This window comes from Caloenas nicobarica, chromosome 1, assembly GCF_036013445.1.
Source record: "Caloenas nicobarica isolate bCalNic1 chromosome 1, bCalNic1.hap1, whole genome shotgun sequence".
NCBI classification, from domain to species: Eukaryota; Metazoa; Chordata; class Aves; order Columbiformes; family Columbidae; genus Caloenas; species Caloenas nicobarica.
This window is the reverse complement of record NC_088245.1, coordinates 1,765,610-1,783,197: the sequence shown is the minus strand read 5'-3', so window position 1 is coordinate 1,783,197 and position 17,588 is coordinate 1,765,610. Positions and strand designations below refer to the sequence as shown.

The 17,588-nt window shown below is 44.1% G+C and overlaps 1 protein-coding gene across 2 annotated transcripts; it reads left to right on the top strand.

Annotated features, from left to right (window-relative positions):
- The first annotated feature begins 2,597 nt into the window (after nucleotides 1-2,597).
- Nucleotides 2,598-17,435, top strand: TMEM209 (transmembrane protein 209). 2 transcript variants are annotated; one of them, XM_065642553.1, is made up of 16 exons: nucleotides 2,598-2,727; nucleotides 4,404-4,562; nucleotides 5,846-5,985; nucleotides 6,100-6,158; nucleotides 6,902-7,033; nucleotides 8,065-8,303; nucleotides 8,624-8,828; nucleotides 9,428-9,603; nucleotides 10,271-10,342; nucleotides 11,317-11,413; nucleotides 13,305-13,430; nucleotides 13,865-13,962; nucleotides 15,661-15,775; nucleotides 15,868-15,965; nucleotides 16,590-16,663; nucleotides 16,763-17,435. In XM_065642553.1, the coding sequence occupies exons 3-16, from the start codon at nucleotides 5,849-5,851 to the stop codon at nucleotides 16,815-16,817; spliced, it is 1,683 nt and encodes a 560-aa protein (XP_065498625.1). In that variant the 5' UTR covers nucleotides 2,598-2,727; nucleotides 4,404-4,562; nucleotides 5,846-5,848; the 3' UTR covers nucleotides 16,818-17,435. The 2 variants fall into 2 exon arrangements, with proteins under 2 accessions (XP_065498625.1, XP_065498617.1); XM_065642545.1 differs by lacking the exon at nucleotides 4,404-4,562.
- Nucleotides 17,436-17,588: the final 153 nt, after the last annotated feature.

Here is a 17,588-nt window from a genome sequence, read left to right as displayed (position 1 = left end):
AAAAGGGGTCGTTATGCCAGTAATACCGCGAAAGAGAAGAAAAAGGGTAAGCCATGGAGCCTCAGCACTGGACGCGGGACACCGGGCTGTCCCTTCTCCAGGGGGCAAGCGTTTCTATGTTCGGATCAGTGCTTGGCAATGCATTGTCTAGGCAACCACCTCAGGAAGCCCCAACGCATTGGCCAACAGCACTTGAGGAGCTAGGGGGGACAACGGCATCGCAAAATTGTCTTTTTTCTGCCCGTTAATTCCTTTGGTTGCGATCTGAGGAAGACCAAAGTGTCCTCAGGTCCTCTTGGTCTGTAGTGTTTGGGGAACATTGGGTGGAATTCATCTCCTCTTGCCAAGCTATGTTAAAGATGGGAATCACACCAAAACAAGAGTCGTCTTTTCTGCCCGAAGTATCAAACCCAAGATGTTTAAAGCATAACATCATCCTTTTTTTTATTTGGGATGGGGGGAGTGCTTCAAGGTTGTCACACCTCGGCGAGGACGCGGGACACTGGGCTGTCCCTTCTCCAAGGGGCGAGTGTTTCTACGTTTGGAGCAGCCACTTGGCAATGCATTGTCCACCCAACCACCTCAGGAAGCCCCAACACGTTGGCCAACAGCACTTGAGGAGCTATGGGGGACGATGGCATCGCAAAATTGTCTTTTTTCTGCCTGTTAATTCCTCTGGTTGTGATATGAGGAAGGTCAGAGTGTCCTCAGGTCCTCTCGGTCCGTAGCGTTTGGGGAACGTTGAGTGGGATTCATCTCCTCTTGCTCGAGCTGACTCGAAGTTGGGAATCACACCAAAACAAGACTCTTCTTCTTCTATAACTGATGAAGGGCGACTCGCCCCATCCTCAAATAGCTGCTTGAGACCAAAAAGCCAAATTAGGCTTTTAACTGTCCTTCAATATTACCTCCATTTCATGTTTTTCTTGATTTCATAGATGTAGATGTAAAAAAAAGGCATCTTTTGGAGCAAAAATTAATATAAGACCCTGTCTTATTTTTGGTGAAACAGGGTACTTTTTTACATGTATAGCTGCCTGAACACTATTTAAATTGACTTTTTCAATGAACTGTAACTAGGGCTTATTTTTGGAGTAGAGCTTATATTTCGAGCATCCTCAAAAATCCTGAAAAATCACACTAGGTCTTATGTTTGGGGTAGAGCTTATTTTTGGGAAAACAGGGTAAGCACTTTCTGGAGTAAAAATTGTATAAGACCCTGTCTTATTTTTGGGGAAACAGTAGTACCACCTGAGGTTTACACACCCCTTTCCAGGACTGGATAGTAATTTATATATGGTTACACAATTGTTTTCTTGTACTATGCATGTTTGTGGGTTTGGGTCTTCACTTAGGCAGGGCTCTTCACTCCCGTGGGTGTGATTTTTAGTATTATAACGAGCAAAGTTAACCTAAGGGACACTTTATCTGACACTCTCAAGATATAAACTCAACTAATTGTGCAGGTTCCAGGATGTCCAAACTGCAACAACAGGAGCTCCTGATAAAGGAGTTCTTCAAATCACTCTTATTTTTGTTAATGGAGTGGACAGACCCCAAAGTGGTGCACTGAGTTATGTAACTTTGGGTTACTAATTGCTGACAGGGCTCTGGCCCCTCAAAGGAAAGAAGTTTCTTCTCATGTTCAGATGGAACCTCCTGAAACTAGGAAATAAACTTAAGAGCAGAGTCGACGATACTGTTAAGCGACATTCGTTATTTTATCAGCGCTGGGGAGCTCTGGGGATCATCCTCCATAAGTGCTCCTGAAGAGAAACTGCCAAATTAATGTACACTGTGATTAAGTTACGAAAGACGTACCCATCATTAACCAACTGGCATGAGATAAATGCTTTCTGGCCACCTGCAAAATGAGGGGATATTTTTCAAGTTTTAGATCCTTCTGCATGACAAGAGCGAGACAGAAAAGTAACTGATACGTTGTTTAGAAGCAGAGTGATTAGTTTATATTTAACTAGTAATTAATAGATGTATTTTAAGTAAGAAACTAAACAATTATAACTAACATCATCAATTATTTCTTAGTATGGATGTATCGTACGTCAAAATTTTCAACAACTGTAACGCATATGTAATAATTATGTGAATATAAGTAATGCAGGAGCATCCAGTCTTCGGAGTACTTATGGAGGATGATCCCAGTGTTCCCCAGCACTGATAAAATAAAGAATATCGCTTAACAGTTTAATTGACTCTGCCGTTAAGTTCATTTCTTCATTTCCCTCCACAGGCCCCCAGGTCCCTTTCCCCTACACTGCTCTCCAACAGGTCATTCCCCAACCTATACTGGAACCTGGACTTGTTCCTGCCCAGATGCAAGACTCGACGCTTGCCTTTGTTATATTTCATTAAATTCATTCTTTTAAGTGGTAACGACTACAACTGCCCCCCCACCCCCGCCGCCTTCGCGCCTCCCGCAGCGCGGCCAACATGGCGCCCGCGGCGCCCGCCTCACACGCCCCTTCCCGCCAAAACACGGCAACGAGCGCTGTCCCCATAGCAACAGGCCACGCCTCCCGCCGTACGCGGTGACGTAGCCGCGGCGGTCGCGCAGGCGCAGACGGTGCGGCCGCTTTGGGCCGCGCGTGTGTGGGGCGGGGGCGCAGCGCTGTGTGGCTCCCCGGGCGGGAGAAGGGGGGAGCTCCTGCCCTCCCTGAGGGGAATTTTGTGTCGCCTCGCGTTCCCTGACTCTCAGACCTGCGGCAGGTACTGTGACTGACCCCCCAGCACCGCCCGGCTCCTCGGGCCTGCACGGGGCGGGGGGGCTCTAAGGCGAGGCTGCCCTGAGTGGGTCCTGGGGGCGCAGGGCCACCCGTGTGTGGCGGCGCTGTGGGGCCGCCTCTGGGTGATGGGTCAGGACTTGGGGAGATGTGCGGCCTCCTCCATGTGACAGGGATCAGGGTGGGGGACAGATGTTGGTTCTTTTCTGTGTGATGGGGTGCGGGCTGTGGGGCTGCCTGTGTAGAGTCTTGCGTCTGGGCAGGAACAACCCCAGGTTCCAGTATAGGTTGGGGAATGACCTATTAGAGAGCAGTGTAGGGGAAAGGGACCTGGGGGTCCTGGGGACAGCAGGGTGACCATGAGCCAGCACTGGGCCCTTGTGGCCAGGAAGGGCAATGGGACCTGGGGGGGATTAGAAGGGGGTGGTCAGTAGGTCAGAGAGGTTCTCCTGCCCCTCTGCTCTGCCCTGGTGAGACCGCATCTGGAATATTGTGTCCAGTTCTGGGCCCCTCAGTTCCAGCAGGACAGGGAACTGCTGGAGAGAGTCCAGCGCAGCCACGAAGATGCTGAAGGGAGTGGAGCATCTCCCGTGTGAGGAAAGGCTGAGGAGCTGGGGCTCTGGAGCTGGAGAAGAGCAGACTGAGGGGTGACCTCATTAATGTTTATAAATATGTAAAGAGTGAGTGTCAGGAGGATGGAGCCAGGCTCTTCTGGGTGACAACTACTGATAGGACAAGGGGCAATGGGTGCAAACTGGAACACAGGAGGTTCCACTTAAATTTGAGAAGAAACTTCTTCCCGGTGAGGGTGCCAGAGCCTGGCCCAGGCTGCCCAGGGAGGTTGTGGAGTCTCCTTCTCTGCAGACATTCCAACCCGCCTGGACACCTTCCTGTGTAACCTCATCTGGGTGTTCCTGCTCCGGCGGGGGGATTGCACTGGGTGATCTTTTGAGGTCCCTTCCAATCCCTGATTCTATGTGTGACAGTGGGGGTGGGGGGAGCGCTTAGGCAGCTACTCTGACAGTGGGGGCTGGTTGCGGGGAGCTGTAAAGGCCACCCAGGCTGGCTGGGAGGACACGTGGAGCCTGCCAGTGTGTGACAGGGAGAGCTCGGAGAGTCCCTATGTGTGTGGCAGGGGAAGCTTTGGGGGTTTCTCATGTGTGACGGATCTGGGTGGAGGGTCAAAGGATGAGGGGTCTGGAGCATCTTATGAGGAAAGGCTGAGAGAGCTGGGGCTGTTCGGCTGGAGAAGAGAAGCTGAGAGGGGATCTCATCAGTGTTTGTAAATATCTCCAGGGTGGGTGTCAAGAGGATGGACCAGACTCTCTTCAGTGGTGCCCAACGACAGGATGAGGGGCAACAGGCACAGACGGAAGCACAGTCTCTTCTCCCAAGTAGCAAGTGATAGGACAAGAGGAAGTGACTTCAAGTTGCGCCGGGGGAGGTTTAGATTGGATATTAGGAAAAAATTCTTCCTGGAAAGGGCTGTCGGGCATTGGAACAGGCTGCCCAGGGCAGTGGTGGAGTCACCATCCCTGGAGGGGTTTAAAAGGCATTTAGACGAGGTTCTTAGCGATGTGCGTTAGTGCTAGAGTTAGGTTATGGTTGGACTTGATGATCTTCAGGGTCTCTTCCAACCGAAACGATTCTATGATTGTGCAGGAGGTTCCATCTGAATATGAGGATAAACTTCTTTCCTTTGAGGTGCCAGAGCCTGGACCAGGCTGCCTAGAGGAGTTGTGGAGTCTCATTCTCTGGAGACATTCAAACCCGCCTGGACACATTCCTATGTGATCTGCTCTGGTGACCCTGCGTGAGCAGGTGGGTTGGACTGGATGATCTCCAGAGGTCACTTCCAACCCTGACCATTCTGTGGTGCCGTGGGGCTTTGGGCACAGGGAGCTGTGGCAGAGGGGACTGCATGGGGGAGCTGGGGGCTTGGGGCAAGTGGAGGTGTGGGGACCTCAGTGCCTTATGGATCGTCAAGGCGAGGCCGTTCTTCAATTCTGTGTCTTGGTAGAAGAGGGCAGGGGGTATGAGAGGACATATTTCAATCTGGAGGTGAATCTCTCACACCCAACCCTCCTAAACAAATAGAAAGGGACCAAATGTCACTTTTATTTCAGTGCACAGTGTAACTTCGTTTCTGCAGGAAGATGTGGTTCAGGGAAAGACGTTGGGAGCGTGAGGATGAGGGAGAGGATCTCTGCGTGGGGCTGCTGCCTTTGTCAGTGGGGAAAGGAAAGTCTCAGGGCTCAAACTGTATGAAAAACCTGTCCAAAAAAGCACTAGGCAACTGGGTTTTGTATAATTCTTCCAGTAATCCCGACTTCACTCCTGAATCATTGTACCTGTAAGAAACGGGCAATGTGATTTAGGTTTTGTCTTTTTGAATATATTTTTTTTAGGTTCTAATGTACAGTTGGAGTATTTGTCCCCAAAAAAGCAAATTATTTGTGTTCCCATCTAGTGAAGAATTATGCGACAAGTTTTTAAGTGAGTGGCAGGAAGGAATGGTAGCATATTTTGGTGACAGGACTAGCAGAAAAAGTCACCAGGATCATTTATTTCACGTAAGGTATTACTGGGCGTAAAGGCAGCAATGTGTGCAGAGAGTACTGAGATGTATTGAACCCACAGGAGGTGGCTGCACAGTCTGAAAATATTCTGTTACCTACTGAACTGAGCATCGATTTTAAATAAAAGCCTGCAGAGCCGTGCAAGGCCTTTTCTTCCCCTGGCTTCCTTTGCCTGGGGAGGCAGGAGCTTTGCTTTGTGCTTCTGAAGGATGTTATTTTTCAAAAATGAGGTTGAAACATCTCTTTGTCCTCTCATTTGCATCTTGCTGGAGTAAATGGGTGCTGTTCCTCAATAATGACAGTGCTGACAGTAGAGTTCATCAAAGAAATATTACCTATTTTTACCAGTAAAAAGAATATGCTTTTTTTTTTTCATACACTAAACATGATGCTGGCTAAAGGTGAAGCCCATTTTCATAGTTTGTTTTGAACGACTTCTTTTTTCTCTTTAGTCTTGTGCTGACTGAGAATCTTATTGTATAAAATTTGACAGATTTGATGTTTTCTCTGTGTTGGTTACAACAGACAATGACGCCAGAACAGAGTCCAGCGACTTCTCTCATTGACAGGACCATCAAGATGAGGAAAGAGACTGAAGCCCGAAAAGTGGTCTTGGCCTGGGGACTCCTGAATGTGTCTGTTGCAGGCATGATCTATACTGAAATGTATGTTCGTTGTTACATCTGGTTCAAACAAGCAAAGCATCTACTTTGTAGATTCCTAAATATTTCCAGGGACTCAATTGTTACAAAATTATAACTTGTTGTTTTTCTTTTCAGGACTGGAAGACTCATAAGCTCGTATTACAATATCACATACTGGCCGCTCTGGTATATTGGTGAGTTGCTGCAATGTTTCAATTAATTTGGGGGATTCTTTTCTTTTTTCACTCATCAGTTTTGTTGCTGGGGAGGTCACTTTTAAGCAAGCCTTTTTTTAAATTTTAAATTTAAACCAGAATTTTGTTTTGCTTTATGTTATCTCCCTTGAAACTGTTGGAATTTCTTCCTTTTTAATGACATTTATTAACAGCTTTCTTAAATATATCGTGAAAGGGCATGAAGAACTTGCTCAGTGCGTTAAATCTGTTTAACATGTGGAGGAGGGCTTAGGCGAACACTGCAGATTTTACTACTGTATTATACTGTGGGTGTGGATGGCATTTCACAATAATTAAAGTTTGTTTCAGATGAGTAGACTCTTAAGCTGTATCAAATGGGGGGTGAAAAGGAGCAAGGGGAAAGAAAAATCATGAGTTGAGTGTCAGATGATTTGATGGAAAATAATGTTTGAGAAATACCGTGAAACTTCATCACAGTAGTTTGCGTCCGTTTTGGAAAATAACCATTAAAAAAAAAATTTTTGGCAGTATAAATTAATCTCAACATAGCAAGGAAAATTATCTCCAATGCTTCTTGCATAAGAAAGTGAAGAGATCTTAGATACTTGCCCAAATTGGTACTTACTGGTGGCACTAATAATGACCTGTTTTTAATGAGCATCTGCCTGTTTTTTGCAAATAATATCCTTTTATTATTCCTTATGCTGAAGCTATGGTAAAAACTCCTGTGTTTCTTCTAGAACTTGCGCTTGCATCTCTGTTCAGCCTGAACGCCTTATTTGATTTCTGGAGGTACTTCAAATATACAGTGGCACCGACAAGCTTGGTGATGAGTCCCGGCCAGCAGACCCTGCTGGGGCTGCGCAATGCAGGTGGGTGTCATCAATATCACCGGCAATCTTATTTTTTTGTTATTTTTTTTGTTTTGAGACGGTCTCTTTCTCAAGCGCAGGATTCTTTAGTGAAGTGAGTTCTGAATTATCTCGTCTGACGTGAGCGGTGCACTAAATTACCTGCAGCTTAAACCTTAAAGGTGTTTTCCAACCCAAATGATTCTATGATTCTATAAAATTCACAACATCGAGTGGTAATTTGAGGAGTGTTTGTGGGGAGAAGTGGAGGTGAAACACACAGTGAAAAACGACAAGGTGATAGCAGCCGCTGAAGGACAGGGAAAAACTTGAATATTTAGAAGTTAGACAAGAAATGTGTAACCTATACATGGGACTAGGAACAAGGCAGAGAGTGCAGGTTTATATTTAATTTTGATATCCTGCTAATATCACGCTGGGTATCAAGAAGGAAATCATAGGGACAGCCAGACCTTCATGTGAGGTTGGAAAATGACAGCCCAGAGTGCAATCGCTTGGAAAGCGTTAGGACATCAAAGTGAAGTTCTAAAATACACCAGAACCTGACAAGGTACATAAACCAAAAGCAAAATGGGAGCACAGTAGTTTTTTCACTCTGCTAGTCTGCCCCTAGAGAACGGGGAGCAGACAAGGAATAATGCTGCATCACCGAAGTTCAGGGATGTTTATTTGCACAAATAAATTAAGACATTCAATATACTAAAGATGCATGAAATAGGGAAGTAGAGTATCTGATGAAACAGGTTAAAAGAAGCTATCCTGGTTATGTGAGGTGCCTGGTAACATTTAACTGAAATCTGAAGCTGTACATTTGTGTTGAGTTGTGGCCACGTGTCTCAGTCTTCTCTTTTTTTCTGTCAGTTTACTGACTGAAATCTGTAGGGGTCAGATTTTTCTAGTGTCCCTTCTAGCATCTGCATAAAATCGCCTTCAGATAACATTGTGTACGTATTTTGTTGTGCCTTTAAAAGGAGGAGGAAGGTTTGACGCTGCGGCGTCCACAGCATTGATTCTATTTTCCCTTATTGCAGCGGTACAAACGACTCCACCGCGTGAGCTGGCAGCAAAGAAAGTCCCGTCTTCGACGCCTTCTCCTCCCATCCAGGGTCAAAGTGTGCTGAGTTACAGCCCGTCCCGCTCCCCTAGCGCCAGTCCAAAGTTTACTACCGGTTGTATCACGGGGTACAGCCCTCAGCTCCAAGCTCTGTCGAGCAACAATGCTTCTTACAGTGGCGCAATAACTTATTCACCAGGCAGCAGCTACAATAAGGTAATGACCAAGACAATTCCCAAGGGTACAGCTTGGTCCTTGTGTTGCGCCAGATTCCATCGAAGATGAGCAAAGTTCTATTTGTGCTCGTTCCTCTTGCAAAGTGAATGTAAATTTGTGGTATAATTCATCCTTTTTCCCCTAGTGTCACTTAATGTTTTTTTAGAGTGGCTGGTTTGAAATAAACTAAAATGTAAATGCAAAAATACCAAATCAACCCAAACCCCAAACAAGAGTAATTTATATTTGTGCTGTTTGCAAACCAAGGCGCAATTTTGTCTTTCTCATACGACACAACCGTTTGTCTTTATTCACCCAAGGTTTCCAGCTTCAGCCCGTCTCCTAGCGGCTCACCGTACCCTGCGACTATCGGAGCAGTGGAAAGCGGCGGGCTGAGGTCTCGGTACCGCTCCTCACCCATTCTGTATAATTCTCCTACTGGTAAAGAAGATTATATGACAGACCTCAAGTCCCTGGACACCTTCCTTCGAAACGAAGAGGAGAAACAGCACAGAGTTCAACTAGGTAAATAAACAGATTGGATCGGAAAAGCTTGGTAAGGAAAAGGCATTGATTTTGTTTGAGGTTGGCTTTTGAGGACAAGAAAAGTTGCAAAGGATTCCAGCGTATTCATAAATAGACATAAATCATTTCTAGTAATCGCTTGTGATCTTGGGAAAGGCGGCTGCGGAACAGTTTGATCATCTACAGAGTAATTAGGATGTGAGGTAGAATGTCATCATTCCTGGCTTAGGAGCTTCAGGAAGTTTTCCTCCAGATGATTCCTTTGGATAGGATATGTGCCGCTGTTGCAGCGTATAGGAATGTGTGCTGATCGATTCTTTCTGTGACGTTTGTTGACCATGACAAGATGACGGACTTTACCACCTTGGTGAGAGGAATATCTTGTGGAGAAGGCGTTTTAGATAAAGGGGGTGAATTACCCGCAGGCAGTTTTTGTCCTGCATAGGGACAATCAAGGGTGAAACCATATTTATGCAGATTGACTTCAGTGTACATGTCTCTTCATACAGCCTTAATATACTGAATATCGCCTGTACTGTTGCTTCAAGAATTACTTGGCAATAACTATACATGAGTGTTTAATGGATGGGTCGTTTCAGGAAGTTCAGATTCCAGCTCTCCTTCCAGCAGCCCAACGTTTTGGAATTACAGCCGTTCCATGACAGACTACGCACAGATGCTGAGGAAGTTCCAGTATCAGCTGGCGTGCAGGTCCCAGGCACCATCGGCACACAAGGACGAAGCCGATCTGAGCTCAAAACAGGCCGCAGAAGAGGTAAATTCAGCAGCAAGCTGGTCAAGAGGGAGAAACGGCCCTCTAAAATATACAGTTTCATGCGAAGGTTTGGATTTGAGCTGCATCAAAAATGTTAGAGGGAGAGAAATCCTCCAGCATTTAACTATCTCCATACAGCTTCACTGTAAATGGACTTTGCAAATTCTGAATTTTAGTTGGAAAATGATTTCTCCCTTGGAGAGCAAGGCGTACTCTGGATAAAATACATCTGTGATATAAAAATTGACTTGAAATTCGTCTGTGTTTAGCCCAGTGGAACGGCTGAAGGGTATAAAGCATAAAGAAGTCTGATGCAAAGAAGTACAATCCATGTGGCTTGAATTAAATTAGACCAATTTTCTTTATTTCCTATATTAACTTAATAAAGTTTCCCATTCAAATACTACTTAAATCAATCTACAATTCGGACAGATTTTATCCTAATAGCACAAAGAGCTGAAAAATGAATTTGGGCTCATGCAAGATGATTTTACCATGAATAGAGGGTGGGAGTGTCGTATGTGAAGCTGCTGTCGAAGTCACATGATACAGATATATAAGAATTTGGGGGAAAAAATGAAATTTTAATTATGTGCTGTAGTCAGTAGCAGAAACTCTTGGTATTTTGTGAAGTTCTTATATGTACTTAGTGTTGTCCTTTCTATAGGTTTGGGCACGGGTGACAATGAACCGACAGCTCCTTGATCACATGGATTCCTGGACCGCGAAGTTCAGAAACGTAAGTCCTGTTTTTAGGATTTACCTGTTGTTTTGGGTTTTGTCTTTTGTATTTTGGGTTTTTTTCCAAATGGAAAAGCACCTTTGTGTCCCGTATGTGCCAACAGAGGTGGGAAGAGTTGCGGTGTCAGAAATGACAAGATTTGGTTATTCTTGCTGTAACTCACGTCGCTAAATTGATGTTTCTGCAGCATTTCAGACTCATTCTGCTAAGCTCAAAGCATGGAAATTCCAACCCAAAGCTTGACTTTTCCCGACAGTCCTGAGCAGCATAAATAAAAAGCAAAAAGAAAAACCTTGATGTTATCAATAGGAATTGCTGTAGCAGAGGAGACTTATTTGCACACAATGGCAAAATAATCAGTAAATCTAACTTTTAATTGCCACTTCGATCATAGCAATTCCATCAAGTATGTAGTTTTGCATGTTTGTTTTGGGGTTGTTTTTTAAAGTAATAAGGTTGGTGAAAAGCAAAGATTTGTATGAGATCCATACCAGATTCCTGGACATCTGTTCCTAAACCCAGGGGCAGTTTGCCTCAGTTCCCAAATCCTCTCATGTACAAATCCCACACGTTGGGTTTATCAGCTCCTTGGTTTCCTGAAACAAATGTGACAGGGAGTGGACCCATCAAAGTATAAATTATCTCGATGGTTGGAGAGCTGTGCTCCATAATACAGCTTTTCACATTGTTCAGAAGAGCTTTATCTGATACTTTCTAGAGATTTGTTTTCCTGATTCCTTTACTTAATTTTCTGGCCTTTTAGAAGGTATTAAAGAGTCATTTAAACTCTGCCTAACTTGATATTCTAATTTAATTACTTTCTTCCTTGGTTGGCTTCAGTGTTTCTGTTATTAAGCTGCTTTGTGATTGTAACAGTGATGATTAGTAGGATATAAGCTAAGGGCTAGGGTTTTTTATTTTAACATTTGTTCATTCTGACCTCTTGAATTTTCGCCTTTTTCTTTCCGTAGTGGATTAATGAGACTATTCTAGTGCCGCTTGTCCAAGAGATCGAGTCTGTGAGCACTCAGCTGAGAAGAATGGGGTGTCCAGAACTGCAGATCGGAGGTAGGGTGAGGCAGTTTTGGGGTTCCCGGTGGTGATTAATGGAGGGCCGCTCCATAGCTGGGGTGTTGGATGGGTGCTAAAATAAATTACATCTGTTAAATATTCGTGTTCCGTTTCTGCTGGGTATTCGTGTGGTCCTTATTCCATGTCATGCATTTCATTGAGCTGGAAAGTTTCTTCATAAGACTTGTGGAAATATTGTTGAAGTCACGCTGATGCTTGTCTCATGGAAAATTCGTAAAACTTTTTTTTTTTTCTTTTTTTTTTTTTCCGTTAAACTTACTGCTGGGGAATTACAGGCTCAAATTATCATTGGTTACTGTCAGAAAACATTTCCAAGATAGATGTGCTATAAATTCTCAGTGTCTCCCCATGAAGTCTCACTGTCTCCAATGCTATGTGTGCTTTTCCAAAATTGTCCTTAAAATCCGCCGCTTTCTGAAAGAACTATGTTTTTTTAATTCTGACATGCTGGAGTTCTCTTTTTCATGACATGATACAAATCTGAAGGCCATGCTCTTCTTGTTGTTTCAAATTTTTATTGCCTTAACTAAGAAGTGCATTTGACATGCTGCATTTAAATTAAATTAATATGATTCTATGATTCTAAATCCACCTTTTGCGGAGCTGTTTGTTGTTAGTGTCTCCTGAAGCACCTCATCTGTTGTGATGCCTGTGGAAAAACAGATCAGTGCTAGCATTGTCTGCACCTCATTACTCTTCAAAGTGGTTCCTTGTAGCTTTTATATTCTGGGATGTAAAGCCGACCTTTATTTCGTTGGAATTGCAATGAGTGTTTGGGGCAGTGTCACATGTTCATAGAATCATCAAATCCCAGGTTGGAAGGGACCTCAAGGATCATCTGGTCCAACCTTTCTTGGCACAAGCCCAGTCTAGACAAGCTGGCCCAGCACCCTGTCCAGCTGAATCTGAAACGTGGCCAATGTTGGGGAATCCACCACTTTCCTGGGGAGATTATTCCAATCGCTGATTGTTCTCATGGTGAAAAATTTCCCTCTTGTGCTAAAACATTATGTCCCCAGGACTAACTTGTGCCCATTGCCCCCCATCTTTTCTCTGGGACTCCTTGTACAAAGGGACTCTCTGTCTTCTTTGTAGCCACCCTTTAGATATCGGAACAAACTTTTTCAATATTGGGGACGGACTTTTGAGCAGGGCCTGTTACGACAGGACAAGGGGCGATGGTTTAAACTGAAGGAGAGAGATTCAGGCCAGACATGAGGAAGAAATTTGTTACACTGAAGGTGGTGAGAGCCTGGCCCAGGTTGGCCAGAGAGGTGGTGGATGAACCATCCCTGGAGACATCGCAGGCCAGGCTGGACGGGGCTCTGAGCAACCTGAGCTGGTGCAGATGTCCCTGCTCATGGCAGGGGGGGCACTGGGGGAGCTGGGAAGGTCCCTTCAACCCAAACTGTTTTATGATTCTAAGAGCATTGTGCTGAACTTCATAAGATTCTTTTTAGCCCAACTCTCCCAGCCTCTCCAGGTCATCCTGCCAGGCGTCATCAGCAAACTTCATTCCGGTACACTTGATCCCATCATCCAGATCGCTCATGAAGACGTTAAACAGTGTTGGGCCCCGTATCGATCCCTGGGGGACGTGACAATTTGCCAGTTGGAAAAGGAGCCATTTGCCACCACCCTCTTGGTTTCTGTCACCCAGTTCCCCACCCACCGCAGATACCACTTGTCTAGACCATAACACGCCCGCGTCCCATGGGAAACCATGTTGAAAGCCTTGGAGAAAGGCTAAATATTAAATATTTTAGGATTTGAATGGTGCGCCAAAAGGGTGGCGACACCTGGTAAGGGAGAGTCTCTTTGGGGTTCTGGGGTGGTCGTGGTGACCTGCGCCGCTCTCATGTTGCAGAAGCCAGCATCAGCAGTCTGAAGCAGGCGGCGCTCGTTAAAGCTCCGCTCATTCCAACCCTCAACGCTCTCGTGCAGTATTTGGATCTCACACCAAACCAGGAGTATTTGGTGGAAAGGATCAAAGGTACGTGATGTCACTGTACTGATTTTAAAACACTTCCGTTACCAAAGTCAAATGTTGGCGGTGGTGGATGTTCCTTCAGTGGAGACGTTTGAAGGGTCACGGCAGGGTAAGAGCTGCTTAGAGAGACGTTTCTTCAGAACTTTCCCTTTTTGTAGTGAGGGATGTAACTTTAGGAATGTTTTTAAAAGCCTTATTTCCCATTTTCCTCCTGCGTGCTCAGAGTGCAAAGTGCTGGATTGAATCCCTTCGTTAACTACAAATAAAAATTATCCTGCCAATTTACCTCCCCATATTAATATCGTTACAAGCATTTCTTTAGTTGAATTTCTCCTGTTTTGTACATGCGTGAAGCCCCTGAAACCAGCAAAAAATACCAGTCCTACCCCCAGTAATACTAAAAAATTATAAATAAGAATAAATCTTGTTGCTTTCAGAGCTCTCTCAGGGAGGATGCATGAGTTCGTTCCGATGGAACAGAGGAGGGGATTTCAAAGGCCGCAAGTGGGACACTGACTTGCCCACCGACTCCTCTGTAAGTTTTCAAAGACGTCCCAATACGACGGCTTAAAGTGGGTTTGCTTTCGGCGGAGATTTTGGAAGGGGAAAATAATAATGAAGTCTTTTGAGGAACGTGGTAAAATCATCTTTGCATCCCTTGCACAGATAATCCCATTCTAGTTGGTGAGATTCCATGGGGAATAAGGCAAACGGGATCAGGTGTTGCGTAGATGACAAAAATGCAATTGTGTATCTTAGTCTTAGGCTGGGCTTTTACTTAGACTCCTCTGAAATGTCTGTCAGGTAACTAGAGAGGGGAAAAAATGCAGATTGAGTGGCAGAACTGCTGTTTAATTTTATATTTTGTGAGAAATCTGAAGATGTTGCTTATCCTACTTGAGAGGAGACTCGTGATGCTTGATCTGAAAGGTCAGGAGGAGCAGCGCCTCGGTGTATACGACAACTTGAAAATTCATCTGAAGTAATTAAAATCATTAAAAGGAAGACCATAGAACAATTCAGGGAGTAGAAAACAGGCTTTACAATGTGAGTCTTCAGCTAATTATGTATCTGAAAGTAGGTTGAATTTTTTTTTTTCCCCCGCTGTAAATAGATTTTTCAGTTACTTGAGAGAATAAAAATCTGAATGTCAGAACTTCACAACTTTGCTGACAAAGATAAAATGAGATTAAATTGCTGGAAGCTGAAATTGTACAAAATCAGCCTTGAAATTTGATTTTTTTTTCTGTTTGTGAAGATGATTAAATAGTTGGTATTTCGTGGCCGCGGAGCAGCTCTTAGTGTGTCGATAGGCAGCAGGGTGAACAGCTCCAAAGTGTTTAAAGATCATGAGACAGCCTGGAATCCAGTTTTCTTATCAAAACCAGCTTTTAAGAATTCTAAGAATAAATTTCCAATATAAGAGATTAATATAAACACCATGAAGTTTTGACATTAACGTGCTCAAGACAATTACTATTAAAAATATATATATACAATTCCACGTTTTTTTTTAGTCACGCTGGCTGGGATTTCCAAGGTGCATCTCCCAAACTTGAGGCTTTTGGCATTTAGCCCAGATAAACTTTTGGTTTTGCCTCCAAACCAGATCATGCTGTATATAAAGAACACAGAAAGTGTCAGATTACAGCTAATTCGGGGGTGAAAATGGTGAGAAATCTCCAGGAAAGGTTAAAGCACACATAGGTTGTGGTGTGGTTTTTTGGATGCTTGTTCTAGGGCTTTATTTCAAAATTTAATTAAGAAGACTCTTGGCCAGCTCAGGTTTTTCTGGTGGTTTTTATTTTCCCTTTTTTTGAGGAGAAAGTAGAAATTTGCTCGATAAATTTAATGTCTGCAAAACTGCTGCTTGATTTCAGCTGCCCTTCTCAGCCAAATCCTCACCGCTGGTCCAGAACCCAGCGCTAAAACTTGGCCGTTTCTGGCCTAAATACACGAATAAAATCCATGATTTTGCCAAATTCTGCGAGATGCCGGGAGAAAGTTGCTTGTGCGGGAGCTGAGCTCAAAAAATAAAATTCGCCTTCACGTCGCTGGTGTGTCTGGACTGTCAAAATCTCTGCGTTAAGCGTTAAACTGCCTCGGGGTCCTAAATTTAGAGGGGTTAAGTCAACGTTGCGACCACAGACTATCAAATGCTGTCTGAGATTATAGCAAAAAAGCTTCTGGATTTTGAAGGACGCAAAAATAAGATTTCGTTTTCTTTCCCCAGATCATTATGCACGTTTTCTGCACTTACCTCGACTCCAGGCTGCCGCCTCACCCCAAATATCCCGACGGCAAAACCTTCACGTCCCAACACTTCCTGCAGACGCCGGATAAACCAGGTACTGACGCTCAAAAATTTCGCTGCTCTTCGCCTCTCGGATCTCGTCAGTGCCTTGGAAATCCTCATTTTTTAAAAAATTTTAACCCGCAGACACTTCAAACGAAAACGTCTTTTGCATCTACCAGAGCAGCATCAACCCACCCCACTACGAGCTGATCTACCAGCGCCACGTCTACAACCTGCCCAAGGTACGACGGTGCCGCCGTTCTTCTCTTCGTTACCTTTTTTTAGGAATTAACCACATTTCTTGAGTATTTACACACAAACTGGAAATAAACATTAGTTTGGTCTTTGACCATGACCGTGGTACTTGATCTGCTACTAAATAACAGCTTTAGTATCTATTTAAAATATGTAAGTATGTAGCCAGGAGGGTCCTCTTCTTTATTTTCCGACTGTTTATTTAAATAATATTCCAACAACTTATTTTAAACTAAATATTTAAAATAAAACGCCCTGATGTGCGGCGTCACCCCTTAAGGTCAGAGCCTGTCCGCAGGAATTTTGGGGGGAAGTTTCCGCTCTCAAAACGGGGAAATTCTCCGGGAAATTTAAATTTTAGATTGATCCTTGGTGGTTGCTGTTCCGAAAAGCTTCAGCGTTTAAACTATTTGGAGATAGTAATTCAGTGAAAACCAACATTTGGTCTTTTTCTGGTATTTTTTGGGAAAAAAAGTAAAGTATTAAAGCAAAAAAACCCCAACAACCCACCCCGTAAATACCGTTTCACGATGTCTTTCTCTACGGTTGCGTATTCTGCCTGAAATATTGCTGTTTGATTTTGAATTTTTTCTGTTTTCCTGTGGATTCAGGGCAGAAACAACATGTTCCACACCTTGCTCATGTTCCTGTACATCATAAAGACCAAAGAATCCGGGATGCTCGGGTAAGTACCCGAAATTCTGAGATGCGAACAGAGCTTTTCAAACTGAAACCGCAACAGCGGGACGGCGTTAACGGCCTTAAAATCGCTTTGTTTTCGCAGACGCGTCAATCTCGGTCTGTCGGGAGTCAATGTGCTGTGGATTTTTGGAGAATAACCTCTCCAGCCAGATGTTGGAATGAACTGAGCCGCGTCGTTACGTTAAACATGAATTTACTACAAAAGGGGATAATTTAAGCTCCACTTTGTGGGCCGACGTGAAGTGTTTGTAATTCCCACGCGGGTTTTATGACGATGTTTAAAATATTTCTCTGCCAAAACGCTCCAACGTATGAACACCGGGTGGGTTTTCTCCTTCTGGCTCCTCGCCCGAACAAATCTTGGTTTTAAAAAACCTTTTTCCGTTTCTGTTCCGCGAATCCGTTTGTGCCGTCACCGCTTAACTGAGCTTAACTAATCTCAGGACTAAACTCCAAGCGCATTTGAGGGCCCAGCCGCAAACGAGTCGTCTCATGGGAAAATACCACAATTTGACCAAATTCAGGAGCCAAGAAATCCCAGAGAAGCATGAGAAAAGCCAAGTCAAAAAGTTGAGACTCATTTTGGTTCATTTTATTATGTATCACAAGAAAAATGTTATTTTTTTGATCCCTTGTTCTTGGTGTAATTTAATTTTCCGCCCTGCTGGATGTGTTGGGGTCTGCGCTGCAGGTGGGAGGGGAAGAGAAAACTGCGTTCGATTTGCTGGTTTCAGTAAATACGATTTTAATTTGTATTTTTATTTCTTTATTCTTATTTTTTTGAACAAAATAAGAATTCCATCCCCCTCTGTCAGTCTTGCGAGCTCCGAACCACCAGGTGCCTTTAATCCAACCACAGCACTACCCTTGATTTTGCTTTTTAATTTATTTTTCCAGCTCCCTTTTTG

Bases quoted from the DNA above. Each gene is read 5' to 3' on its own strand.
- TMEM209 (XM_065642545.1), top strand. From the start codon at position 5,849: ATGACGCCAGAACAGAGTCCAGCGACTTCTCTCATTGACAGGACCATC. The intron at 5,986-6,099 runs GTATGTTCGTTG...TTTTCTTTTCAG, and splicing joins GGCATGATCTATACTGAAAT to GACTGGAAGACTCATAAGCT. The intron at 16,664-16,762 runs GTAAGTACCCGA...TTGTTTTCGCAG, and splicing joins AAAGAATCCGGGATGCTCGG to ACGCGTCAATCTCGGTCTGT.